General features: G+C 41.8%; 5 protein-coding genes and 1 long non-coding RNA gene across 60 annotated transcripts in view; 3 read left to right on the top strand and 3 right to left on the bottom strand.

Annotated features, from left to right (window-relative positions):
- Nucleotides 1–40: 40 nt before the first annotated feature.
- On the bottom strand, nucleotides 41–6,206 carry sycp3 (synaptonemal complex protein 3). Of its 2 annotated transcripts, none has more exons than XM_051380903.1 (8): nucleotides 6,064–6,206; nucleotides 3,521–3,590; nucleotides 3,377–3,411; nucleotides 2,283–2,400; nucleotides 1,801–1,900; nucleotides 1,177–1,275; nucleotides 910–1,014; nucleotides 41–520 (listed from the first exon to the last, which is right to left on the bottom strand). In XM_051380903.1, exons 1-8 carry the CDS (start codon nucleotides 6,179–6,181, stop codon nucleotides 467–469), a joined length of 699 nt encoding a protein of 232 aa, XP_051236863.1. In that variant the 5' UTR covers nucleotides 6,182–6,206; the 3' UTR covers nucleotides 41–466. The 2 variants fall into 2 exon arrangements, with proteins under 2 accessions (XP_051236863.1, XP_051236862.1); XM_051380902.1 differs by lacking the exon at nucleotides 6,064–6,206 and adding an exon at nucleotides 4,307–4,723.
- On the top strand, nucleotides 6,152–13,145 carry si:ch211-59o9.10 (uncharacterized protein LOC561841 homolog). The gene is made up of 10 exons (XM_051380864.1): nucleotides 6,152–6,301; nucleotides 7,700–7,757; nucleotides 8,361–8,811; nucleotides 10,456–10,547; nucleotides 10,619–10,699; nucleotides 10,773–10,848; nucleotides 11,100–11,191; nucleotides 11,288–11,406; nucleotides 11,499–11,598; nucleotides 12,883–13,145. Exons 1-10 carry the CDS (start codon nucleotides 6,180–6,182, stop codon nucleotides 12,958–12,960), a joined length of 1,269 nt encoding a protein of 422 aa, XP_051236824.1. The 5' UTR covers nucleotides 6,152–6,179; the 3' UTR covers nucleotides 12,961–13,145.
- Nucleotides 13,029–15,402, bottom strand: lyrm5b (LYR motif containing 5b). Of its 4 annotated transcripts, none has more exons than XM_051380973.1 (3): nucleotides 15,255–15,402; nucleotides 14,085–14,169; nucleotides 13,029–13,414 (listed from the first exon to the last, which is right to left on the bottom strand). In XM_051380973.1, exons 2-3 carry the CDS (start codon nucleotides 14,127–14,129, stop codon nucleotides 13,208–13,210), a joined length of 252 nt encoding a protein of 83 aa, XP_051236933.1. In that variant the 5' UTR covers nucleotides 14,130–14,169; nucleotides 15,255–15,402; the 3' UTR covers nucleotides 13,029–13,207. The 4 variants fall into 4 exon arrangements, with proteins under 4 accessions (XP_051236933.1, XP_051236931.1, XP_051236932.1 ...); XM_051380971.1 differs by having other exon boundaries at nucleotides 15,212–15,352; XM_051380972.1 differs by having other exon boundaries at nucleotides 15,182–15,326.
- nedd1 (NEDD1 gamma-tubulin ring complex targeting factor) lies at nucleotides 15,217–24,260 on the bottom strand. 2 transcript variants are annotated; one of them, XM_051380822.1, is made up of 16 exons: nucleotides 24,134–24,260; nucleotides 22,626–22,773; nucleotides 22,056–22,150; nucleotides 21,393–21,509; nucleotides 21,043–21,183; nucleotides 20,314–20,543; nucleotides 19,997–20,198; nucleotides 19,726–19,843; nucleotides 19,308–19,436; nucleotides 18,386–18,436; nucleotides 18,217–18,306; nucleotides 17,671–17,837; nucleotides 17,394–17,586; nucleotides 17,112–17,253; nucleotides 16,962–17,028; nucleotides 15,217–16,527 (listed from the first exon to the last, which is right to left on the bottom strand). In XM_051380822.1, exons 2-16 carry the CDS (start codon nucleotides 22,759–22,761, stop codon nucleotides 16,423–16,425), a joined length of 1,983 nt encoding a protein of 660 aa, XP_051236782.1. In that variant the 5' UTR covers nucleotides 22,762–22,773; nucleotides 24,134–24,260; the 3' UTR covers nucleotides 15,217–16,422. The 2 variants fall into 2 exon arrangements, with proteins under 2 accessions (XP_051236782.1, XP_051236781.1); XM_051380821.1 differs by having other exon boundaries at nucleotides 19,720–19,843.
- LOC127352502 (uncharacterized) lies at nucleotides 21,180–21,470 on the top strand. The gene is made up of 2 exons (XR_007881114.1): nucleotides 21,180–21,254; nucleotides 21,351–21,470. It is a non-coding gene; the product is annotated as an uncharacterized LOC127352502 (long non-coding RNA).
- An 858-nt stretch (nucleotides 24,261–25,118) lies between the features above and the next one.
- pclaf (PCNA clamp associated factor) overlaps nucleotides 25,119–26,601 on the top strand; it is a 3,482-nt gene continuing 1,999 nt past the window's right edge. For all 50 annotated transcript variants that reach the window (XM_051380927.1, XM_051380913.1, XM_051380924.1 and 47 more), the window contains exons 1-3: nucleotides 25,119–25,286; nucleotides 26,202–26,288; nucleotides 26,401–26,601. The exon at nucleotides 26,401–26,601 is cut by the window's right edge. In XM_051380927.1, the coding sequence (XP_051236887.1) occupies nucleotides 25,241–25,286; nucleotides 26,202–26,288; nucleotides 26,401–26,601 (334 nt within the window). In that variant the 5' untranslated portion in view covers nucleotides 25,119–25,240. The remainder of the gene's footprint in view (nucleotides 25,287–26,201; nucleotides 26,289–26,400) is intronic.

The following is a 26,601-nucleotide window of genomic DNA, read 5'->3' on the forward strand; positions in this document are numbered from 1 at the left end:
CTGAACAGGAGACTTTAAAACATCAGACTGTACCAAACTGGGCCGTACATAAACAATCTTTCATTTATTCATTTCTCAGTTTGAAATCAGCTCTTTGACTCAAATCGTCTACAGATGAATTCATACAAAGGATTTGTAATAGAGATGATTTTCTAATAAAGTTTCTAATAAAACTTTACGAGCTGTGCAGTCTTTCCAACCGTACTGTGTTGACAGACAGAAACCACAACAGATAAACAGCTCAGCTATCAGAGCTAATTCATTCAGAGTTCATTCTTATTTGAATTCAACTAATCTGAATCACAAACTGCTGCTGGAACAGAACAGAGAACACAGTCGTCAAATGAACTCTTATATGTAAAAAAACAAACGTAACCATGACAACGCTACAGGACTACAGAAACCATGGTAACACCGACCTAAGACACCTGGAAGCAGGAACTAGCTCCGTAGCCGTGGTAACAGGCTAGAACAGCATGGACTGCAGCGATTTACGAACTGTGGCCATCTCCTGCTGTTGCTATGGAAACAAACAAACAATATGAATGTGGAGCACAAGAGGATGTGACATCATATGCTTTTGTTGTTTTTTTTACTTTTACTGCATTACTTTAATCCATTACTGTATAGGATGTAGTTAGTTGGCTACTGTTTGTGTCCACTTCCTCCCACTGTACTAATGAATCGGTATCGAGGTCCCGCCCATACGCCCTTTATATATGTGGATGGCTGTCTCTGTAGCAACATGCTAACTGACTAGCAAGCTAATTTACATCAGTTGTTAACTATCTGGGTCAGTATATCCTGAACAGTATTCTATGACTTTGTTCTGTAATGACTCCATTTTATTATTTTTTATTAAAAAAAAATTTAAGTTGGTTGTAACATTACAATCCACTGTTAACTCACTGTGTCCATGAGGATCTTCTTCTGCAGGGTGGCCATCTCCTTCCTCAGCTCCTGTTGCGCCCCCTGTATGAAAGAATCGTGGCTCTTCTCCATGTCCTCCATGTTCTGGAGGAAATACAAACACATCTGTATCACCTCCTTCCTGCTCTGCATTCTGTATCTAATAACCAAACATCTTCAGCCAACAAACTCGACAAGTTTGTGAAGATCAAGATGTTTTTCTGAACACCTCCTCTTGTCTCTGCAGAATGAAAACATCCTCTTCACCTTCACAAACTGCTCGTACAGCTCTCTGACGGTCTTCAGCTTCTGGTTCTGGACCACTCTGGCCTGCTGCAGGATCTTCTGCTGCTGTCTGAACAGATTCTACAGAGAGGAGGAACAAACAGTCAGTGAGTGTGCTGATCCTCCTCTGGTGACCTTAAATCTAACAGGATTCAGTAACTCCACTGCGGCCAATCATTAAATTCATGCAAACTTTAGCATCTTTAGTATCTATGCATATTTAAAACAATCTATAAAATGTAATACCTCGAAGAAGAAAAACTAAACTGATCAACTTTTAATAAATTTTAAGACAGCCGCAGACACCCTGAACACGCTGCCACTAACCACAGAATGAGAACATTTACTCATTTTCTCTGCCCTTCAAAATTCTTCCTTGTTTTCTTTATTCATCTAGGAGACTATGAAGAGTTCAGGTTGGCTCTACTTTAATCACAGCAGAGGTTGTATGAGTGTTTAGTCAGTACCGCTGTGTGCAGACAATCACCAACCTAAGATTACACCAGCTGTGTGTGATGCATGCTGCACTACTACAACCCTTCACTACGTCACAGAGCATCAACCCTGTGGCTCTACCTAACCAGTACAGTAAGGAGGTGAACATACGTTGAGCTCCTCCTCCTGCTCCTCAGCTCGCTGGGCTTCAGCTTCCCACTGCTGCAACGCGGAGGACACCTGCTGGGAGTACTGGTGAGTCATCTTCTTCCTGCAGACACACACATTTTACACTGCAATGTTTAACAGTGGAGGCGAAGTACTCAGATCCAGTAAAAGTACCAGTACCACAGTGTAGAAATACTTTGTTACGGGTAAAGGCTTGTGTCCACATAGTGCTAACACCAGCTGGACAGATATGTCTTGTGTTTCATTGAACTAGGTAAAATAAAATCTCTTTTTCTGTACTGAACGGCCCAAAAGTTTCACGGTGAGTTCACGCCAATTACATACATACATACAAAACATATAATAGTACAGAATGAGACCTTTTTCCATTTTGTGATAAAAACTTCAGTTGGCTTTTATATACTGTTTGCCTGCTGTAGTGTTTGTCATTGATGTCAGTGAAGTCCCAGGAAGGAGAATCAGACCTCTGGTTGTGGTAGGTGTTCCACAGCTGCTCCAGTTTGTGTTGGCTTCCCTTCATGTAGTTCTTGGTCAGACACTCCAGACGCTTCTTCTTAGCCTGCATCACCTTACTGATATCAGCTGGAAGCAAACAGAGCAGCATTGAGTTTTCAAATTGATACCAAAGCAGATGCACATTTTTATACAGTGTTTTCTAATTTAATAACAGGTTAATACCAACATGCTCACACATATTTGTGTTAATATTTTCTTAACAACAAGCCGTCTAACAGAGACTATATCAGAGGACCAGAGGAGTGTAAGTGGGAAAAAATTAGTTATTTATCAAATAAAAGCTCTTGATGAGCAAAGAAAGACACACATGAACTCTAATCGAGTTATGAATCAAAAACCAAAAGACTTAACACACTTAGCTGTTTGTGACTAAAGGGCTTGAGTCCACTTAAAAAGTATATTGTCATCTACATGTTTATGACATTTTAACATTTAATAAACAAAGTCAGAACACAGTGTGGTCATCTTTTGTTTTGGCTCTCCTGTAAAGATCATCATATCTCACAGGGTTGCCACTCTTTTATCATTTACCTGTAGGCTTTGTATCGACTCCTTTTTCACTGATGCAGTGTCTCAGGTTTCTTGCAGGTTGTCATTGGTTTATGTGAGACTCTGTGTTAACTCTATTGTTCCACTGCAGTCTCCAGCTAACTGACTTACAGTTTTCCTCTCCCATACATTATGACGACAGCCCATAATAAATTTAAATGAAGTAGAATGGATCTTGTTTTACAGAAAATGTTGTGATGTTATCTGAGGAGCTAAAATACAATTAAAAATTTCCAGGACAACATCAATTATTTTCAGGATATTTGCTCATTTTAATCAATTTCCAGGTGTTTCCATGACTCGTAGGAGCCATGTGATGACCTTTTAACCCTCGTTATAATCTAATCATCTGTGGTTAAAATCCCTTTTTTCACCATTCAATACTATGTACTGTTTTATCTCAGTAATCCAATTATAATGAAATTATATATTATATTCCCACCCTTATTAATACAATCAGGATAAAAGCAAACACCTGCACAAACCTGCTTACCTCCAAATTTCTCCAACATGGACTGTACCTCATTTCTGAAAGTGTGGAGAAAAAGAAACTTTACTTTCATATTAATTTAGCCTACATTAATTAGCGACTGCAGTGTAATGACACATTATTAATAATCAATACACCACAGCATACCCTGGCCCCTCTCCTTCCATGTCAGCTGCTGGTCTCTTCTTGGCCAACTTTTCCACTATCGGAGTTTCATCTTGTATCAGACATTAAAAATCAAAGTTAACATCCTTTTATCGACAGAGGTTAAGAGCTGACAGCAATTCATAGATATATATACTGACTACTACTAATATATCTATCTGTAACAGCAGTTTAAAGATATATATACTGACTACTACTAATATATATATCTGTAACAGCAGTTTAAAGATATATATACTGACTACTACTAATATATATATCTATAACAGCAGTTTAAAGATATATATACTGACTACTACTAATATATATATCTGTAACAGCAGTTTAAAGATATATATACTGACTACTACTAATATATATATCTGTAACAGCAGTTTAAAGATATATATACTGACTACTATTAATATATATATCTGTAACAGCAGTTTATAGATATATATACTGACTACTACTAATATATATATCTGTAACAGCAGTTTATAGATATATATACTGACTACTACTAATATATATATCTATAACAGCAGTTTAAAGATATATATACTGACTACTACTAATATATATATCTATAACAGCAGTTTAAAGATATATATACTGACTACTACTAATATATATATCTATAACAGCAGTTTAAAGATATATATACTGACTACTACTAATATATATATCTGTAACAGCAGTTTAAAGATATATATACTGACTACTATTAATATATAACGTTATATCTGTAACAGCAGTTAAAGCTAAAGTTAAAGCTGCTCCACGTACCCGCTCTGGCGTCGTCCTCCGACCCGCTCAGCTCTTTCTTTACCTGCTCCGGACTAAAGTCAAACACGTTTTTATCTGATTTTTCTTCTGGGTGTTTTTTCTTCATCTGTCTTCTGGCTGTAGCCATTTTTACAACCGTGTCTGTCAGTATAACTTCAGGCCCAGCTAATGTCGGCTAATGATAGCCTGCTCTGCTAACGGATAATATATAATATAGCTACAGTTTTACTAAGGTCATTCACAGGCAACTTAATTTGAGCTAATTACTTAAATCAAACGTTATAATGTTCTTCTAGCTTTATTTAGGGAAGCTACACTCAAATATTTACACAAACACAAACTACATAAAGCGGAGCTAACGAAGCTAACGAAGCTAACGGAGCGAGCGTCGTTGAATTTCCCGCCACAACTCCGGTCAGCGTCCCCCCCCCCCCCCCCCCGCCCCAGGGTTGCATAGTCATGCCCCGCCCTCTTTGCCTCTGATTGGCTAGTACAAGCTCCCCTCATTGGTTCAAAGAGTTAAGTTTGTCAGGAATGTCAGCATAAGCCAATCAGAGGCAGAGTAGGCGGGACATAACTTCGCTGACCCGCGAAAAGCGCGCAGCAGCCGTTTTCCAAAATGTCTAAAATGGCGGCAGCGCGAAGCAGCGCCATGTTTTTGCTCCGGTGTTTGTATCAATAACAGCAGATAATATTAGATTATATTAGATTATATTAGATTATATTAGATTATCTACTCCAGTTACAGTGCCACTAATACTTCATTATTATATATATTAATATATTAATTATTATTCAATAATCTGTGGATTATTAATATATACTCTTTGTGTTATCTTGAGCTGCTGTTGGATCAATAAAGTCTATTAATGTTATATTCACACAATAATACTATTATTACTAATAATAATAATTATAACTTTATTCATATAACCTTTTAAAGTTTACTTTGTGCTAAATGATGGTTCTAATACACAAAATGTAATTAAATATAAAAATACCAAAATACAATAATAAGAGCAGAACAGAAGTCCTAAAAATAAAATGAAATAAAATAGATATAAGAACGTTCTGTTTTATTTATTTTATTTTATTGTGCTGTGTTCTCTCGGATAATCCTTTAATACAGTTTTAATTTAAAAACATATTTTATTCATTTATAAAGAATAAAGTACAGTGACAATTTCACAGGTTTAATTACATCTAATTCACCGTTTTTATACGCGAGTAACCAAAATATGTGTTATTGTTGAATAGAAAAATAAAAAGCAAAAACAACAAGATGGAAAAATAAAACTAAAATTGAAAGGGAACAAATGTAAACGGAGGGATTTTAGGTGCTTTTTGGTTGTGACACCGGAAGTTCGCCGCTTTTATTTGGAAGTCCACTTCCTGTTGTGAGTCGAGCGGCGGCGGCACAGACAGCGGATCATCCGTCAACAAACCGAGGAAAAGACTACAACTACCAGGTAAAGTGGAGAGATATCAGGTCTATAATATCACTGTGATCCATTACAGTAAAGTTTCATTGATTTTTACATGAATTTATGGTTCTGTTTGTCTTTATGGAGCTTCTTCTGCTAACCTCGGAGCTAACTCGGCTAACCAATGGATGCTACTGAGTTTGTTTTTACTGATTTCCGGTCGCAGGTTTGCTGACAAAGAGGATTTTATTGGAATCTTTGTCAGATGAATTAGTTGAATCTGTCTGGAATAATCCAACCTTTCAGTCAGAATAAATGAGCTCCTGAGCTAACCTGTTCTGTGATTCCTCTTCCAGGTGGATGGTCCAGCACATCTGGACGATATGAGTCCGGATTCCAGGTGATTACAGATTTGGGAACCAGGTGTGTAACGGAGCCGCAGGGAGGCCATGGAAGGCAGTCCCTGTTCGTCTGAGCCGGACAGTCCTGGAGGTCTGAACCGAGGCTGCCTCCTGGACCCAGCTGATGTCCTCTATCACGATCTCTCCATCATCGTCCCAGAAACACCCAGGTAACCCAGGTAACCCAGGTGGCCCCTGTCTCACCCAGGTAACCCAGGTAACCCAGGTGGCCCCTGTCTCACCCAGGTAACCCAGGTAACCCAGGTGGCCCCTGTCTCACCTGCACAGGTGCTACAGCTCTACAGATATGTGTGCATAATTAGGAAGATAGGGAACGCTGTGTTCTGTGTCTGTGCAGTGTGACGGTGCTGATGGGGATTAAGTTAATAATAGTTTCTGATAGACACACACACACACACACACACACACTCATATAAAGGAACTAGTGACGAAGGAAACATTGTTGTGGCATTAGTCACTCAGAAAGTGAAAGTGAAGGAAAACTCGGGTATTTCCATGAAGCTTCTCTGTCGTCACCACCAAGTTGGAGCCTGTTTACAGCTGATAACACGTCCCGGTTGGTCGGATCACAAGTGGACCGCTCTAAATCCAGTATTAACCAGCAGTGTGACGCTCTGTGGTCAGACAGCTCAGACCTCTTGCTGAGGTGGTCTGGGACACATTTGATCTTTTGTAGTGTGAACTCTAATGAACCCTGGGAAGGACCGCCTACTCGACTGACGTCCTGTAAGTAAACTCGCTGTCTATCTGGGTCTCTAGTAAGCTCAATATCCCCTGTCAGCAAGTTACAGAATGATTCACAGAAAGAGTTCGGTCTAGACCTGCTCTATTTGAAAAGTATCCTGAGATAACTTTTATTAAATATCGTTATGAATTGGCGCTATACAAATAAAATTGAATTGAATTGAAAGACAATATTAACAGAACAGACAACAACAGAGAGAAAACAGAAGAAGGGAAGCACAGACTCCTCAGACATGTTTACACCTGGCATTAAAATGTGTCTCCAGCAACCACTTGTGATTCGATCTCACACTACTATTGTCCTTTTTTTTTCAAACTCCTCTTTCAGCCTGAGAGTTTTACCTGCGCTGTCAGCAGCAGGAGAGTCACTCTATGGTGCATTGTGGGACTTTATGAACAGATAAAGTAAAAGTGTTTGTCCTGCTCGCACTGTGGAGCGTCGCTCCTGTCTCTGGGACAAACAGACACAATGTTTGTTGTAAATAATAATGTTTGAAGTTACAAGAAAGCCCCAATAAAGAAGAATCTGTCGTAGATTCATCAAGTTTCTCCTCACTCAACAACTCTCAAAACTGAGTGACTTTCTAAGGCAGTCTGGTGATATTGAGGTTACTACTTCTTCGAACATCTGCAGCTTATCTTGACAGCGCACAGAGCTCAGTAAGATCCAAACAGCGAGTTTACCAACAGGACGTCAGGTGGTCCTTCGGTGTGTGATGCATTAGACTGTGGTGTGGCGGGTACCTGACGGATGATGGATTTAAACAAACTGTGGATCTGATGTGACATGTGTTTGGTTTCAGCCCACAGCTCGGCAAACGGAGGAGACGTGGTCGCATCGCAGAGGAACATTTCAGTCCTGTAAGTCACCAGTTCAACTCATCCTCGCCGCCATCGGCTGCGTGTGTCCTGATTAGGGCTGCTCGATTATGGAAAAAATTTAAATCACGATTCAAACGATTATTTTTTAAACTTCAGAAACATGCTGCATTTATTGGACATTTGTCAAAAACACTTTACAAGGAAGTCCTCAGTTACACTTTCCTTTCCCCATAAACATTTGTAAGTCTCCGGTTACCTGTTCAAACGAAAACAACGTGACAGGAGAAGACTGCTACTAGTGTCGCGACCACCGGCACAAGTATAAATAGTTACGGCGCTCCTGTGACTTCACATTGTCGCGCGACAAGTCGGGAACGGCGAGTATACTGAGCGCATGATGTGCAGTGCTTGCTGCGGGGGAGGGACGGAAATACGCATGCGCGAAATACGCAGACTGGCTGTGTCCCAATTCAGGGGCTCAGCTTTTTTCTATACAACGTTGCACAACAGAAAATGAAAAAAAAAATCGTTTCCCTCCGATTTTATTAGTTTTGAGATCGTTTGGCCCCAAAATCGTAATCATGATCAAATTTCAATTAATTGAGCAGCCTTAGTCCTGATGTCGTGTTTCTCCGTCCTCAGGTGGCTGTCGGCGGCTCTCCGGGACGACCGGAAGTTCCTCCTGGCACCGACCGAGGTTTCTCTCATAATTCCAAACGCAGGCGGCTGGTGGCGGCGATGGGGGAGCAGAGCTTCGTTCCAGCTTCGTCTCTGAGGGCGTTCCCTCTGAGCAGCTGGCTGGAGACCCCGGTGTCAACTGCATCCTGTTCCTCCTCCTCATCCTCTTCATCCTCCTCATCCTCCTCATCATCATCATCTGCCTACCTCACTCCAGTATCAGAGGAGGAAGTGGCTTCCACTGTGGCGGGCCCCGCAGTAGAAGCCAGCCCTGCTTGTTTGGACTGGAGGAGGAGGCAAAGTCTGATGTCAGCGACGGCGCCTGGGTCGCCTCCGCCCGCCTCAGAATCTCTGTCCTTCCTCACCGCAGAGGAGAGGAGATGGCTGAGTGGCGAGCAAGGAAACGCCTCAACAGGTCAGAACACAGTGGACATATAGTATGTTTATTAAGATGTCATGAATCCATAAATCTGCCCAGAGTTCCACAGGGTTCAGTGGTTCAACTTCTCTGCAGTATCACACTAATCCAGTGACGGTTGTCTGATCATCTATCTGCTAACAGCTAATTCAGCTACTTTTAAAGGTTACATATACAAACAGAAACAGTGAGCACTACAGCCGACCAGACTCCACTGACAAAGTCACAAACCTAAACCATCTCTCTCTCCAGCAACATTTGTTAGCTCAAAATAAACCCTCAGTTTATTTTATCTGGAGCTGCTGTAGTGAGTGGATTCCCCAGTTAGTGATCAATAAAGTCTATATTATATTAATTAATGGAGTTAGATGTGAAATGGGCTGCAGAGAATCCTCAGAGAGCACGTCCACTAACAGTAGTAGTTGTTGTTGTTTGTTCCACTAACAGTAGTTGTTGTTGTTGTTTGTTCCACTAACAGTAGTTGTTGTTGTTTGTTCCACTAACAGTAGTTGTTGTTGTTGTTTGTTCCACTAACAGTAGTAGTTGTTGTTGTTTGTTCCACTAACAGTAGTTGTTGTTGTTTGTTCCACTAACAGTAGTTGTTGTTGTTTGTTCCACTAACAGTAGTTGTTGTTTGTTCCACTAACAGTAGTTGTTGTTTGTTCCACTGACAGTAGTTGTTGTTTGTTCCTCTAACAGTAGTTGTTGTTTGTTCCACTAACAGTAGTTGTTGTTTGTTCCACTGACAGTAGTTGTTGTTTGTTCCTCTAACAGTAGTATAGTTGTTGTTTGTTCCACTAACAGTAGTAGTTGTTGTTTTTGTTCCACTAACAGTAGTTGTTGTTGTTGTTTGTTCCACTAACAGTAGTAGTTGTTGTTGTTTGTTCCACTAACAGTAGTTGTTGTTGTTGTTTGTTCCACTAACAGTAGTTGTTGTTTGTTCCACTAACAGTAGTTGTTGTTTGTTCCACTGACGAGTTGTTGTTTGTTCCTCTAACAGTAGTTGTTGTTGTTTGTTCCACTAACAGTAGTATTGTTGTTTGTTCCACTAACAGTAGTTGTTTGTTCCACTAACAGTAGTTGTTGTTTGTTCCACTGACAGTAGTTGTTGTTGTTTGTTCCACTAACAGTAGTTGTTGTTGTTTGTTCCACTGACAGTAGTTGTTGTTTGTTCCACTAACAGTAGTTGTTGTTTGTTCCACTAACAGTAGTTGTTGTTTGTTCCACTAACAGTAGTTGTTGTTGTTTGTTCCACTAACAGTAGTAGTTGTTGTTTGTTCCACTAACAGTAGTTGTTGTTGTTTGTTCCACTAACAGTAGTTGTTGTTGTTTGTTCCACTAACAGTAGTTGTTGTTGTTTGTTCCACTAACAGTAGTTGTTGTTGTTGTTCCACTAACAGTAGTTGTTGTTGTTTGTTCCACTAACAGTAGTTGTTGTTTGTTCCACTAACAGTAGTTGTTGTTGTTTGTTCCACTAACAGTAGTTGTTGTTGTTTGTTCCTCTAACAGACTCGGTGTCTGACAGCATTAATGAAATGTTATTTAAAGGTCATAAACAGAAAACCTCATATTTATTATAACTTGTAAAGTGAATCGTTGATCCAAAACAAGATGATTTATTTTATCCGTTGTTTGGTGCAGCACTGGAGGAGATCGTCATCAGCGACGATGAGGAGGCCATGGTTCGCTCGGCGCAGGAGGAGGAAGACGAGGCGATGGCTCGAAGCCTGCAGGTAGGACCCTTCACCTGCAGACGAACCGCTCACCTGTGGAACCGCTCATCATGTCTCTGTCACTCACTCAGGCCCAGTTCGACCAGGAGGAGACACACAGCAGACACCAGCACCACCACCATCATCATCTTCATCAGCAGAGCCACCACAGGGTGAGTCACCGTCAGAGGGTCTCACATGTAAACAGGAAGTGCTTTAATAACTGACCCCTGCTGTCCTCTGCAGTATTACTCCTACATGGAGCACAGCTGGATGTCTCACATGCTGGCTGCTGTCTCTCCGCTGGTCGGCTTTGAAGACGGTGAGATCATAAACAGTTCGGAGCTTTTTACATTAAAAACCAAAAAGCAGTGAATTCTACGGAAGCCTTAAAGGCGGATTCATTATTATGTTTTTATTCTGTGAAAACATTCAATTTAAACAAGTGTTAAACTTAGTTTGTAAGTTTTCTCTGAATTGTGTGTGTGTGTGTGTGTGTGTGTGTGTGTGTGTGTGTGTGTGTGTGTGTGTTGTGTGTGTGTGTGTGTTTAAACTGATGGTTTCTTCACACAGATCCGATTGGTCAACACAGGAGACGTGGGCGGGGCCGACGGAGGAACGCTCCACCAGAGTTTTCAACAAACCTTCAGGGAAACGACTACGAGGTGAGGAAGAGGAGCAAAAGAATGTTTTTATTTTGCAGAATTAAACACGGTTAGCGCCGGACGCCAACCAGTAAAACTGATGATGTCGTCTTTCAGGCTCTTCTGGAGTTCGAGGAGCGTCAAGGCGCCGTCATGTCCAAAAAGTTGAGCCGGAGGGAAATCCAGAGGTTTCCCACCAAAACCTTCAAGTCTGCCAGCAGCGCCGGAAACACTCAGTGAGTCCAGCAGCCGGTCTGAGCTGGACCAGGACCGTTACTGTCTGCTGGTGTCTGTTCTGACCTCTGACCTTCTGCTGATTGATTGACAGGTGTCAGATCTGTTTCTGTGACTACACTGACGGGGAGAAGCTGAGGATGCTGCCCTGTTTCCATGACTACCACGTCCAGTGTATTGACAGATGGTTAAAGGTAACACGCGTTATGTTCCCGCTACAAACACAGCCGGCAGTTTCTAGAGTGACAGTCAGATTGATCAGTATACACTGTATCTTTATTGATTATTGATCAGAATACACTGTATCTTTATGGATTATTGATCAGAATACACTGTATCTTTATTGATTATTGATCAGTATACACTGTATCTTTATGGATTATTGATCAGAATACACTGTATCTTTATGGATTATTGATCAGAATACACTGTATCTTTATTGATTATTGATCAGAATACACTATCTTTATTGATTATTGATCAGTATACACTGTATCTTTATTGATTATTGATCAGAATACACTATCTTTATTGATTATTGATCAGTATACACTGTATCTTTATGGATTATTGATCAGTATACACTGTATCTTTATGGATTATTGATCAGAATACACTGTATCTTTATGGATTATTGATCAGAATACACTGTATCTTTATTGATTATTGATCAGAATACACTGTATCTTTATGGATTATTGATCAGAATACACTGTATCTTTATGGATGATATTGATCAGAATACACTGTATCTTTATGGATGATATTGATCAGAATACACTGTATCTTTATGGATGATATTGATCAGTATACACTGTATCTTTATGGATGATATTGATCAGAATACACTGTATCTTTATTGATTATTGATCAGAATACACTGTATCTTTATGGATTATTGATCAGAATACACTGTATCTTTATTGATGATATTGATCAGTATACACTGTATCTTTATGGATGATATTGATCAGTATACACTGTATCTTTATGGATGATATTGATCCTGTATTGACAGTCAGACTGTGGACATATGACGGCCTTTAGCTCGTGTTTCTAGAGTTACGTGTTGTTACGAACACGTTAGGAATTGTTAAAATGTGATATTTCTTAAAGGGAGTTTGGTGCAGGGAGCTTTTAGTTGGATTCAAACTGCTGATATGGATCATTGTTAACGTTTAGTCTCCACTACAGAAACACTAGCTAACTGCTGAAGGCTGATCAGGTTGATTAATGCTTTAATAATGGGAGTATTGATTACTGATGCTAGCTTTATGCTAGTTGGTTCAGACTTTAGACGCTGTAGAAGCACCAGACTGCAATCTGTACCCACACTGACTGTTTCTTCCTGGTTTCCTGGATAATCACCAGAATAAAGCCACTCTTGCTGTAGCCTCGTACTTTGACGGAGCTAGTTTTGATGTTTTACAGGTTTAGAATGAACAGATGAAGATAATAAGACTGTTTTCCACCGACAGGATAACCCCACGTGTCCGATCTGCAGAGCCAACCTGGCTGACGGGGACTGCCTCGGCTCCCCGACCTCGAACCTCTGACGTCCTCCAGAGACAGACGGGTTGGCGCTCTCTTCCCGGCAGTATTTGAAGAACCATCACCTCACAACTTGTCTTTTTTTATACTTTTATTTGTTTTCTCTCCGTACTGATTCAGTTATTTGGTTTTTGTCTTGAGGGGACGCCGTCCGCTGTTTGAAATAAATACAAAGATTTTTTTCCTCTTATGTTTGTCTCGTGCTTCAGCAGGATGAATGGATCCTGTAGTTTGTGCCAGTGTGAGTGTCTGTTACTCCTCGTAGTAGCGTTGCTTCATGGCTCTGTACTTCCTCAGGTAGTAGAGCGCCTCCAGCTCTCGGGCCACGTACTCCCCCCGAGCGATCATCTCCTTGATCTGCTCCGGGTCCTGCACCGATCTGTTTTTAGCGAACGCCGCTCTCAGACGGTCCCTGAAGTAGTCGCCTCCTTTGGGGTACTCCCGTCCGAGGTAGAGGAGCTGTGGAGGAAGGAGAGCAATTGTTCAGGACAACTGTCGCTCACAAACAGTCATATCATTTACTGATCAGCTTCATATTGAGCTCATTTTAAGGTTCATAATGAAGTGTTTCAGGGTCATTATGGTGCTGAAACAAAAAGGGAGCGTTAACGTTTTCCTTCCAGTAAATCTGCTTCAAAGAGTCACACTGTGCAGTTCCCCACAAAATACAATGAATATTCTCAGGACATGGGAGATTATTCCCAGGATATTTGGTCTTTTTAATCAATTTACAGACAGAAAAACTTGTCTCTTGTCATTTTCATTTTCTGGAAATTGTGAGACTTGTTTTTCAGTCACAAACCTGGAACTGAATAAAATGATCAAATAAAAATGAGTTTGGCCTAAAATGAATTCTACTGATGTGCAAATGAGTTCATATTTAATGATACACAACTCATTTATATAACTGAATGAAATAAGTCATAATTTAAATACGTTGTATTTGGGTCCACATTAAGTTTCATACTGATGGAGTTAAAGGATTTATTCCCGGCTTGTTAATGAAACTAATGGCCCTGGTTTCACTGGTTTCACTGGTTGCACCATTAAATCACCTTCAGACGTTGAGGACGATGATCAGGAGTCTGATACAAACATTTTATACAGAATCAAAAAAACACAGACTCACATTTTTATAAAGTCGGACCACTTCAGCCCTCAGAGGGTTCGCCATCGTCCTGGAGGAAGAGGAGGAGGAGGAAGAGGGAGCTGAGCTGCAAAAAGCAGAAAACAAAGTTCACATTAATATTCAGAAAGTACATTTACTGAAGTCCTGAACAATCCCTGGACTTTAGCTTCAGTTTCTTCTACAGATTATAATAAATGATGGTTCATTGATACATTATATTATTATTATTATATATTATTTTATTCCCCAGCAGTGTAAAAAGAAGTTCAAATGAGCTCCATCTTTATATAGATAATAATCTATATATATATATATATATTAGTAGAATAATAGATCTGTACACTGGAGCCGGCCCTCCCTATTGACCAAACAAATGTTTGAAACAAATGAAGAAAACAACCAGAGAGCTGTTTGCTGAATTTAAAAGAGGACAAATGATTACATGTTGTAAACGTTGTTTCATAAAGTTTAAGAAGTTTCCTGTAACTCAACTAATCACAAAACACCAACATCTGGTCTTTCTGATGACTGTACGACTCCTTTTTAATGTGGTTACAGCCAATAACACAATATATATTTATATCTCCAAATGTCCACATTTAATAATATTAGGTTTGCTTTTATTCTGTATTTATTATTTATATATGTGTGTGTGTGTGTGTGTGTGTGTGTGTGTGTGTGTGGAGCCTGTGTGGGACAGAAACAGAATAACAAACTCAGCTAAATAAACTACTGTGTAAATTAGTTATAAACAAACAATAACATTTGTAGACAGTAGTGCAAAGGACGCTGGGATATGTATTTTTAAGTACGAGCTGGGTGGATACAGTAATATAAACAATAAACAGAGAGAATAAACTACAGTGGATGTTTGAGTTACTGCAGAGAGAAATAATGTGAGTTTAATGTGTGTATTTCTACTGATACTGGGATATTAATAACTAATAATATAACTTAAACTCAATGCTAACAACTGACAGCAACGTATTAACCAACTGTAACTGTCAGTCGACGAGGAAAAGAGCAGAAATATGAACAGAAAGTTAATGTTAATGCGCTTTATACGCAGAGAGAAGTGTCTTACCTGTGGGACTGACCTCTGCTCTCCGCAGCAGCTGCTGTCTTACCTGTGGGACTGACCTCTGCTCTCCGCAGCAGCTGCTGTCTTACCTGTGGGACTGACCTCTGCTCTCCGCAGCAGCTGCTCCAACTGTGGGACAAAGTTCACTTTGTGACCCGCTCAGTTAGCTAGCAAGCTAACAGTGCTAACGGCGGGTTGGAGAACTTCAAAACAACTAAAACTCCGTTTGTATAAAACTTAACAACGTCAACGTTAAACGCTCATTTTATATTTTAACGTTTTCTAACGAGCTCAGAAAGTAAACAACCAAAGAGCAGCACACGCAGATAGTAATCCCCCAAAACGGAGAACAAACGCTTCCGTACATGCGCACAACTGCTTAGAGAGCAGCATTGAATTTCTTGCTGAATTTGTTTCATGTGTTTTAAAAGATTATAATCAACAGTAAAGAACAACTGTGAACACAATAACTGCAGGAAGTTCCAGGTATTGTTGACAATATAGGACAGCACTGAGCTGCAGGTTCAGGTGATGGAAGTATTGATCAACCTAGGGAACAAGAAATCTGATTATTAATAGATTAATGTCTGCATGGAGAATGGATGCTGAAAGATCACTGCAGTCAGATAAACCCACTCTGAAGTCTTTATCCTTCCAACAGCCCAGTAAACATCTGAGTGAGGGGCTGAAATACAAAACATTTCCAGGTGTTTCCATGACCGGAAAACCTCTAAATTCCCAGATTGAGTTTGTTTGTTTGAGATTCGGATGAATTTCCAGCAGTAGATTTTTTCCTGCTTTGTGTTTCAGATGAAATCTTTTTAAATAAAACACGAGTTCTTGTTTTATTTTCAATTTGAATCTTTTTTATTCTTTAAAAACGATGGAGGCACACAGGAAGCAACCGGCTGCTGATGTAATAAAACATCTGTCTGAAGGATCAGACGGATGTTTTATTACACCGTCTGTTTGTTCTTCAGCTACAGAACACGGCGCTCACGCTGCGGCGCTCACGCTGCGGCGCTCACGCTGCACCTCCGCAGACTGAAGGGGGGGGGGGGGACAGAGTCCTCAACCAGCAGGCAGCAGAGTCCAACAGGGAGGCAGCTTCCTCTGCTCTTGCTCTATTCTGACAGAGTTCAAACCACATCCCAAACCCGGGACCAGAACCCTCTCTGACCTCAGTGAGGGAGGCGACGCGGTCTGGGGGAGGCTCGACTCGGTGGGACAGTTACAGAACCGTTGTGGATCGGAGGGTCAGTAGTTGGTCTTCAGCCTGCGATTCTCCTCTTTCAGCTTCTCGATCTCCTCCACCAGAGACTCGTTCACAGAGTATTTCTCAATCAGACCGTGGATCTCGTTCTGAAAGACAGAGCGAGTTCATGAACAACGTAAAGGAGACTCATTCTGGTCATTCTCTGTCTAAAAGCGTACGTTGGTGATGTGAGGCTCTGAATGTGATCAATGTGATGTTTTATCAGAACAAGCTTCAGGTAGAAAATATGATTCACTGATTACTGTACTAAAGTTCAACTTCAGTGGTTTTGGTGAAACTGGATCAGAGTTTATGGAGGAAATATTTCCTGGTTTTCCCTCTGACGTCCTCCGGCTGCTCAGCTTCAGCTGATGCACAGATAGCTTTACTCGTTAACAGTTAGCTACATTAGTCGTAGGATTACTCCAGAAACCCCTGAGAGTTGTTTGTTTACAGAAAGAAAGAGAATAAAAACCAGTGAACGTGGACGGTAAACGGACTGCAGGAAGAAGCTGAAACAGAAAATGTCTGATGTTCGTACCAGCTGGATGTAAAACTGTCGGACCATCTCGACCTGCAGGTTGACGATGTCTCTGTGACAGGTGTCCCTGAAGAGGAGGAGGAGACTCATCAATACCATATCATAGTCAGCAGTTTGTGGTAGAAGCCTTTAAAGGAGTCAGGGACGAACCTGAAGTCCTCCAGAGTCTCGTGGATCATGTTCTGGATGAAGTGGATCTGCAGGGAGGTGAGAGGAGCAGCTCCTGCCTGTCCGACCACGTCTGCGATGTTCTGGGAGAGAGAGGAGGAAACGGCCGCCGACAGAGCCGAACCTGAAGGTACAGACCGACGATCAGAACCCAGACTTTGTTTTTATATACGAGGCTTCTAGTTCAAGCCTCCATAGCTAACGTAGCTAAACACTGTAACATTTATCAGCCTCGTTAGCTGCAGCGCCGGCGCCGTTCTCTACCTGCTGAGGTGGCGGCTGGAGCTCCCTGTAAAGGGGAGTCATAGCTCAGCTGGGTCTGAATACCGTTGGCTCTCCTAAGGCCGGGTTCTGGAGTGAAGAAGGGCGGGGCCGGCTGACTGTGATTGGTCTGCTGGGAGGATGTGGGCGGAGTCTGAGCCTCGCCCTCCACACTGGAGCTGCTGGCCTTGTCCGACTGTCAATAAAGACCCATATTTTAAATATATATGTGTTATCATGAGGGTAGATTCATTTCTATACAGAGGTCAGAGGTCAGCACCTTTCTGGAGTCACATGGTTCAGCTGCTGCGGCAGGGATTGGCTCCTCCTCTTTGATTGGGGGAGGAGTCTGGAAGACGGACAGCGGGCTGTAGCATCGCCCTGCAGAGGCTACCAGGGGCGTTCCCAGGGGGGTCTTACGGTGCGAGTTGGCACCTGAATGAGAGTCTGAAACAACACCAGCTCTTAGCTGCAGTAATATTTATCCTCTACGTGGTTTCAGTGTGAATGAATCAACAGTTAACTGGTCTGAATTTAATTTTCCATTTAATGGACGGGGAAAGTAGATTCTGGGAACATTCACAATATTGGGTAACAGACATTGCTGTTTCTAAAATGTGCCGTCTGATAAATAAAATAATAATAAAATAAATAAAGTTACAGGTAAGAGGATATTTTTGATTTTGGGGTGAACTGTCCCTTTAAGATTTATTCTTTCACTCCTCACACACTTTAAAAACATAAGCAACACCTGGAAACTGAGAGGTGGAGTTAAGTAAGATTTGAAGGTTTCGGGCACAATAACACCAACAGAGTGACCTCTGACCTTCTCTGACCGGGGAGAAGATGTCCAGACTGGCCCGACCTATGACCTGCTGACCCTCCCCTTCTCTGGACAGCATCTCCAAACTGGAAACTATGGCAACAGAATCAGAGTGAGTCCAGAAGCATTCAAACCAACTTGTGTTAAACTTGAGAGTGACTTCCTGTCGTACCGTGTGTTCTTCCAAACGGTGTGTCTCCAGACGTCCCCTGGGTCCTAGAGTCTGGACAGAAAGATTTTACAGTTCAACAAAGTTAACGTGTATAAAGTTGCACTTTTCAGTCTTTACGTGTGTTTTGGGGAAACATTATTGATCGGTCTCTACAGAACCAATATCAGAGACTGTTTTTACCAGTATGGAAGTGAGATATGTTTTAACCTGTTGAAACTCTGTTACAGGAACATACTGTTCTCAGTACTGACGCCAACATTATATTTGTTGAAGAATATAAACTATATATAGTATACTATATACTATATAGTATACTATATAGTATATAGTATACTATATATATAAAAGCTTTCTGTCCCTTTTTTCTACTCAGCAAAACGTTTCAAATGTTAAATGTTCTGTCAGTTTGTGTCGGGACAGAGTTTCAGGTTTCTGCCCACCTGGACTGAATTATTTATTTATAACATCCACCCACTGAATCCATTATAGGACGGATCCGAGCCGAGTCAGTTAGCTTAACTGCACTTCTCCATAAAATCTGATCCGGTTTCACCAAAATCACTGAATACAGTTATAAGTTGAGCTAGCTAGCTAACGTAGCTCTACAGAAGGTCTTTGTACTCGGTGAGAGAAAGTGTTTGATTGGACGCAGCATTAGTAAACGCCCCCGAGTGCAGGATGAGTCACCAAATACTTCTATTGATTATCAGGAAACTCTAAAACACCTTTAAGAACACCTGAAGATACCTGAACCAGGACTTCCTGTCCAGAAACTGGAGGACAGGAGACGAATAAAGACGGAGGAGATAAAAACACTGAAACATTTTGACCTCATGGGGACTTTAGGACCCTGCAGACACCCTGTAGCGAATGGGGAAGTACAGCTTTGAGGAGGCAGTGAAGGCATCATCAGAGGTCTGACCTTCCCGAGCAGGAGAGAAGACGTCCAGACTGTTTCGTCCGACGCTGCTGAACTTCTCCACAACAGGAAGCTGCTCCGTCCCCTGCTGGCCTTCAGCCTCCCGGGACATCAGCTCAGCACCAGCGCCCCCTGCAGGACACAACAACGTCCTCATACTGGAGATGTGACAAAGCTCCAGCTAACCATTATTGTCACCATGAACTCATCTATAGATTATTTTTACCATGAGTCAGTGGAAACAGAGTTTGTAGCATATTTTTGCTTGAAAAATTATTAATTGATCTCCCAAATAGTTGCTGATTATTTATCTGTCGATAAACGGATCAATAAATGGACTCATCCTGGCAGCTCTGATGCAGTTCGGTGTAACCTAGTGTGATAATGTTCACAGGGACCGATGAGATGAACCGACCTGTACCTGTCATCTGTCTGTGGGGGGCGGGGCCTGTGCTGGGGGCGGGGTCTGGCTGGATGTTTGACAGCTTGGTTGAGGATCTCTTAGTGCTGCCGATCTTAGTGGAGCCCAGTTTACTGGACTGGAGCAGAAGAGAGAGACAAATGAACATGTGGTTGTTGGATTTACTAGCTGTGTTTCCATCCAGTATTTCCACAGCTGAACGGTTACAGATGTGTTTAAAGGTGGCGTTGGTGCCGCCTCGTAGAAACCGTCTCGCAGTATGTGGCGCTACCTTGTGTTTGCTGGTGTTGCTCTGGAAGCGCAGGCAGGTGACCGAGGTTTTATGTGCCACAGTGATCCTGGTGGGGGCGCTGGAGTTCCTCAGGTCGTACTGGTAGATCTTCCCCTGAGTGGATCCCACTACCAGACCGGTACCGTCCAGAGTGAAGTCTACGGAGGTCAGTGGAGCGTCCACCCGGATGGACCTGAGGACACTGGAGCCACAGACACATTATACACCCAATATATTGATTGATCATGCTTATTGTTAAATATACACTACATTAAAACTTAATAATAAAGGACGCAGCAGCGTTACGGCAGTCGTACATCTTGCTGGCCGTGTCGTAGCAGACGATCTTCTTGTCCAGGCCGACGCTGACCACCAGCAGCTCGCTGGCGGGGGAGAAGGCGAGGCCGGAGCCGGGGGCTTTATGGGCGCTGTCAAACACGTGGATCTCCTTCTGGGTGTTGGAGTCCCACAGGACCACGGTGCCGCTGTCGGACACGCTGCCCAGCAGGGAGCGCTTTAACCCGGACAGCCTCAGGTCATGGATGGGCTGAGGATGAAACATTTGTGGTTTGAAGTTCCTTCAATGTGAATATTTTCTGCTTTTATTATATCACAGTTAGCTGGAGATCTAACTACCTTCAACGCTGGGAACTTGTAGTGGCAATGTTTCTCTCTTTTTTCTGCCATTTTATGGATGAATAATAAATCAAGTCAATCTAGAGTACGGCTGCATTATCAATGAAACTGATGACATTCCCATCTTTAAATATTGTCCAACTAACAGCCCAAAGATAGTCAGTTTATTATAATATGACAATTAATTTTCTGTCAATTGACTAATCAACTAATTAATATATTGACAAGAATGAAAACAATAACTAGGTTGAAACCCACTAAACTAAAGATTAACAACAGATTTTACTAAATGAGGCTTGTGCTCTCAGGTGTGTGTTACCTGGTTTATACTGGTTGGATTAAAGCTTTAAATTAAAGAGTATAAAGCATGCAGCAGTGCAGTGACTCTACTGTTCTCTGGAGTCTCTGACCTGGTTGCTGCCGTGGCCGAATGCTTTGCTGGACAGGTTGGTGGTCAGACTGTGGAGGACCAGATCTCCGCTGGTGGAACCGGAGGCGATGTAGCTGTCGTTGGCATTAAAGGACACACAGGTCACCTCCTCTTTATGGTCCTGAGAGACAAGAGGGAGACTGTGATGTCGAGTGTCGAGCGATGCTGTGGAACTTCCTGACAAACTCACATGTAAGGTAAAACTAGTGTTTGTGTCTCTGGAGTCTGGTGGAGAGTGATAGTGATATTACGGCTGTTTGTGGTTAAACTAGAGGTCTATCTCTGTAGGGATCCTTTCCATAATGCTGTCTGTCCTGTGTGAGGTCTTACCTTGAGGGAGCGGTGCAGTCTCTTGGTCTTCAGGTCCCAGATGTTAACGCTGTGATCCAGACCTCCACTGACCAGAAACTGAGATGACGAACTCAGACACACACGGGTTTGTTTTTTCTGAATGGATGATTAGAAAGAGAGCCATCAATGGTGAGAGTGAACTGAATGTCAGTGGCAACAAGTGTTAAAGCCTTAAAGATAACAATTCAATTCAATTTTATTTGTATAGCGCCAATTCATACCAGAAGTTATCTCAGGACACTTTTCAAATAGAGCAGGTCTAGACCGAACTCTTTAAAACATTAATTACAGAGACCCAACAGTACCACCATGAGCAAGACCTTGGCGACAAGGGCAAGGAAAAACTGCCTGTTAAAAGGCAGAAACCTAGGACAGATCCTTCGGCTCTAGGTGGGTGGTCGTCTGTCTCGACCAGTTGGGGTGAGAGAGAGAGAGAGAGAGAGAGAGAGAGAGAGAGAGAGAGAGAGAGAGAGAGAGAGAGAGAGCGAGAGACAGTGAGAGAGAGAGAGAGAGACAGTGTGAGAGAGAGAGAGAGAGAGAGACAGACAGACAGACAGACGCACAGCAACAACAGTAGCAACAACTACACTAATAGTAGTGACTGATGATGATGAACATGACAGCAGCCGCAGCAGCGCTCACCCCGTCGGCCAGTTCCACCACTGGAACCGGAGTCGATTTGAGGCTGGAAACCACCAGTTTGTCTCCGCTGCTGCTGGAACTGACCAGGTACTGGTCTGAAAGAACTGGTCAAGGCTGGTCAACATTTCCCCAATTCACACACAAAATCTTTTTCATTATTATTATTTAAGATTAAATGACAAACACTCTGACAGAGAGGATTCACAGTATGAGGCTGGATTCAGCTGTTTTCACTCATTTTATGAACATTTTTGCCTTTTTGCCTAAAACATTCTGTTGTTTCCTTTTAGACACAAAACTTCTGCTTCACCGTTTGAGTCACTTTTTCAGCTAAAATGCTCAACAGTTTGTTTTGTTCCAGCTTCTCGAATGTGAGAATTTATTTTTCTTATAATTACTACAATTAATCAAGAAGACAATCAGGAAAATTAAAGATGAAAATGGTTGCAGACAGATTTAAACATGTATGTTTAACATACCAACGTGTAAATGAACCTACGGATCAATGAGTTTGTACTATGGTTGTATTTATCAGGACTTATTATTGATCTAATCCATCCATCAGGATACTGTTGGAGCTCCAGCAGGCCTGTGCTACAGGGTGGCTGCTGCTGTGTGGGTTAAACTGCTCCAGCGGTGCCATGGAAACCGCATCCCAGATCTTCACACAGTCTCCTGTCGACACCAGGCGGGTCATCTCCTCCATGGCAACGAACAGCTGCAGACACATTAACAAATACACATCAGTCGACCACTACTTATTATATTTATATTATAATTTATATAAATACAATTCAACTCGACACTGAAAACACATCAGGTCACATAAACAGGAACATAAACAGGAACAGGAACATAAACAGGAACAGGAAGGCAACAGGTGATGTTTTTAGTAGTTGGTTTAGTATAACACTCAGACACTTTATAAGAAAGAAACTCCAGTGGTCTACTGGAGCAGCATCTCAGCAGTCGACAGGCAGAGACTCAACAACTGATCAAGAAGGCCAGCTCTGTCCTGGGTTGCCCCCTCGACTCAGTGCAGGTGGTGGGAGAGAGGAGGATAATAGCAAAGCTATCATCACTGATGGACAATGTCTCCAGCCCCATGCAGGACACCATCAGGACGCTGAGCAGCTCCTTCAGCGACAGACTCCTTCACCCCAAATGTGTGACGGAGAGATATCGTAGGTCCTTCCTCCCTGCTGCTGTCAGACTGTTTAACAACCAGCACTGCCCCCCCCCCCAGCATCAATAATAATAATAATAATTAATGTTTTTATATACAATATAATCTTTATATATATGAACAATGACCACCATTCCCCATCACTACAAGTGCCCAGGCAACCTGCGCAATATGTGTATCTGTGTGTGGGTTCTTGTACAATGTTTATATTTATTATTTTCCTCCTCTTACTGTTATTCTCTATCACTCTGCTGCTGTTTGTGGGACAAATAAAGGAATATCTTATCTTATTTTACTTTTAATTGTTATTATTTATTAGAAACAAACAGCAGGTAAACACAGACAGAAATCCTATATTAGTTAACTTTATTTAGTCCACACAGACTAAACTGTTCATAACGTTGTAACAGTAATAAGTTAAAGTTAGTTAACAAACTCTGTCAGCTGCTGACAGTCGGAGGGTTTGGAAAAATAAAAACTAGAATAAATGTGTTTCACTAGAAACCAGCAGAGACTCGGTGAGTTCATGAGCTGTTAGCTGGCCGCTAGTTGAGCTAACCAGCAGTGAAGTTAGTCAGCAGGTTTAAAAGTTAACGAACCGACATTAACCGACATTAAACCGGATTAAACCGACATTAAACCGACATTAACCGACATTAACTGACATTAACCGACATTAACTGACATTAACTGACATTAACCGACATTAAACCGACATTAAACCGACATTAACCGACATTAAACCGACATTAAACCGACATTAACTACATTAAACCGACATAACCACATACGACATTAAACCGACATAAACCGGATAAACCGACATTAACCGACATTAACCGACATTAACCGACATTAAAAGAGGCGGGAAGCTGAAGTGTGTCGCACTCACCCAGAGAGAGAAACTTAATGAAGTTGGTGAAGATGTTTTGTTTTGTTTTGTGACTGCAGCCAATAAAAACCGCCACTACGGAGACCCGGGAGGGACAAACACGACTTCTTCTTCTTTTTCCTGTTTGCGTTTTGTGGCGGATTGAAAGTTTACCGCCCCCTAGCGGCCCGGTAAACGCTGTACAGCTACAATAATCAATATACGGATAATGAGTCATTATTAGTATTTATTGATTAGACTTCTGTTATAGACTGTAGTGTAAATTATAATGTATAATATATATAATGTATAAACTGTAAAATAATAATGTGAACACATTATTTTATATTTTCTCTGTTGTTGTAACATCTTAACTTTGTTATTGTGATTTATATTTCTTATAATGTCTTCCCCCTGAGGATCAATAAAGTGTTTCTGACCCAGCTTTCTGATTCATATTACTGTAAAAGAATATTATACTATAATGAACGGGAGGCTCTAAGATCAACCAGTTGTGTAGTGATTCTATATATTTGTTTTATATTCACAAAAACATGAAATAACTCAGAATAATAAACGGACATACCAACCATCACAAAAATACAAAAAAAACTGAAAACACAAAAACAAATCGTCCCAATGACAAAAACACAACAAAACATCAACTCATTAACAATTAAATAATAATAAATAAATAATAAGTGATGCTGATTAAAAATGTATAAAAGTGGGGAAATGATCAATACCCATAAAATAGATCAATAAACCTCAAAATAAAGATAAATATGTTCTCCTACCTACAGATTTATTAATGTTTTATATATATAAAAAAAAAACATTATGGCCTCTCAAGATAACACATTTAATGTAAATAATGTATTTATAGTTTTAGATGTTAGTATCGATTATAGGAAATAACTGACGATGGCGGTAGTTACACCGACCCACCTGAAGAGGGCAGCATTACACCCTCACTGCGACTAATCTACAGAATAGAAGACACAGAAGAAGAAATCTCCCGCCCCATCCGCTGTTCTTTTTAAACCGAGGCGGGACGCGGCGCTCCGCTCACTTCGGTCAGTGTAGTTGTTGTTGAATCATCATTTGACTCCCCAGGTCGCTGCCAATATGGTGAGGACTAAAGCCGACAGTGTTCCCGGGACATACAGAAAAGGTAGAGTAACACAGAGCGGACATTTAACCCGAGTTAGCCGGAAAATAGCTCATTTCTGTTTGACTATCGCTTCTTTCTGACGTAGTCTGGCGGGTCTGGGCGCACTGCTATGAGCCAAGCAGCGCGGGCAGAGGGAGGAAATGGTTTCCGCCGGTTTATTATTTCACATAAATGATGTTTAATGTTTCAGTTTCTGTAATTATCTAAATGTTAGCTTGCCAGTATAGTCGGCAAATATCACAAGGTTAAATTCAGGGTTAAAGGTCTGTCCAACAACAAGCTCCCGCCAACACGGAGGCGGGTTTAGCTCCGTTTTTGGTTCCGAAGAGAGAAAAAAAAGAAACCCAGTTTATGTTCGATCAGAACCGTCAGATGTCGTAATTAGCTTTATCTTCGTATTGTGATCCGTCTGATGAGATGACATTTAATTCCTCTTGTCCAGAACTTACTATCTTTCTCTCTACAAACTGGCGCCAGTTTTGAGCGCCGCAGTTCGTCTTTGTGATGACGTCGCACCGAACCCCATTAAAAAAATACGTAATTTAAAGTGTTCCGGCTTAACGTCGACCGCGCATGTGTGACAGGACATAACCTACAATATTCCCTTAACCGAGGTGGTCTTCGGGTAAATTCGGCCCACAGGTGACCCTCCGATATCCACTTTAATTATGACAAACAGAACCTTTAAAGCCCAGTACAGGTGTCCTCTTCCCTCTGCAGCTTGGTATTGTTTGAACAGTCTCTTTAGAGCTCCTCCATCTCCTCACTGTTTGCTTTATGTGTCTCTGACTGGACTTTCTTTCAGGCTGTCAGTGTCTTACTGCTGAAGTTCTCCCGGGCCGCCCTGGGTCCGGTTTCATTCACTGATGTTTTATTACACACACTCATCATCAGTGTGTTTGATTGTGTTTGCAGCTGTTGCAGCTTCGGCACCCCGGAAGTCTCTCGGCGCCAGTTCAGCCAATTCCTCCGCCGCCTGCAGCAGCCAGTGCGCCACACCTGGTCAGTACACCTGCCCCGACACAGTGCGCGCACACACACACACACACACACACACACACAGAGGACAGGATATGATGTTGATATGAGGCTTTTTGTGGTGTTTCATTCACAGCAAAGGGCAAATACGCCGGCGGTAACCCGGTGTGTCCCCGTCCCACGCCGACCTGGCAGAAGGGCATCGGGGACTTCTTTGGCGGCCCCCCGAGGAAGCCCGAGAAGGAGAACCAGAGGCCCCAGGAGGTGGATGATGGCGAAGAGGCCGGAGGCAGCGGGATGTCAAAGGCCAGCAGGAAGTATGTCAGCCACACACACA

Source organism: Dicentrarchus labrax, unplaced genomic scaffold (genome assembly GCF_905237075.1).
Source record: "Dicentrarchus labrax unplaced genomic scaffold, dlabrax2021, whole genome shotgun sequence".
NCBI lineage: Eukaryota > Metazoa > Chordata > Actinopteri > Moronidae > Dicentrarchus > Dicentrarchus labrax.

What these genes read in the sequence shown, in the direction of transcription:
- nedd1 (XM_051380821.1), bottom strand. Translation starts at nt 22,761, where the DNA reads ATGGAGGAGATGACCCGCCTGGTGTCGACAGGAGACTGTGTGAAGATC. An exon ending in GGCCTGCTGGAGCTCCAACA is followed by an intron (nt 22,151 to 22,625) that starts GTATCCTGATGG and finishes CAGTTCTTTCAG; the next exon opens with ACCAGTACCTGGTCAGTTCC. An exon ending in GCAACACCAGCAAACACAAG is followed by an intron (nt 19,844 to 19,996) that starts GTAGCGCCACAT and finishes CTTCTGCTCCAG; the next exon opens with TCCAGTAAACTGGGCTCCAC.
- sycp3 (XM_051380902.1), bottom strand. Translation starts at nt 4,433, where the DNA reads ATGGCTACAGCCAGAAGACAGATGAAGAAAAAACACCCAGAAGAAAAA. An exon ending in GGAGGACGACGCCAGAGCGG is followed by an intron (nt 3,591 to 4,306) that starts GTACGTGGAGCA and finishes GTCTGATACAAG; the next exon opens with ATGAAACTCCGATAGTGGAA. An exon ending in AGAAGATCCTCATGGACACA is followed by an intron (nt 521 to 909) that starts GTGAGTTAACAG and finishes TTGTTTCCATAG; the next exon opens with CAACAGCAGGAGATGGCCAC.
- lyrm5b (XM_051380973.1), bottom strand. Translation starts at nt 14,129, where the DNA reads ATGGCGAACCCTCTGAGGGCTGAAGTGGTCCGACTTTATAAAAAT. An exon ending in TGGTCCGACTTTATAAAAAT is followed by an intron (nt 13,415 to 14,084) that starts GTGAGTCTGTGT and finishes CTTCCTCCACAG; the next exon opens with CTCCTCTACCTCGGACGGGA.
- si:ch211-59o9.10 (XM_051380864.1), top strand. Translation starts at nt 6,180, where the DNA reads ATGGAAGGCAGTCCCTGTTCGTCTGAGCCGGACAGTCCTGGAGGTCTG. An exon ending in GCAAGGAAACGCCTCAACAG is followed by an intron (nt 8,812 to 10,455) that starts GTCAGAACACAG and finishes TGTTTGGTGCAG; the next exon opens with CACTGGAGGAGATCGTCATC. An exon ending in ATCAGCAGAGCCACCACAGG is followed by an intron (nt 10,700 to 10,772) that starts GTGAGTCACCGT and finishes TGTCCTCTGCAG; the next exon opens with TATTACTCCTACATGGAGCA.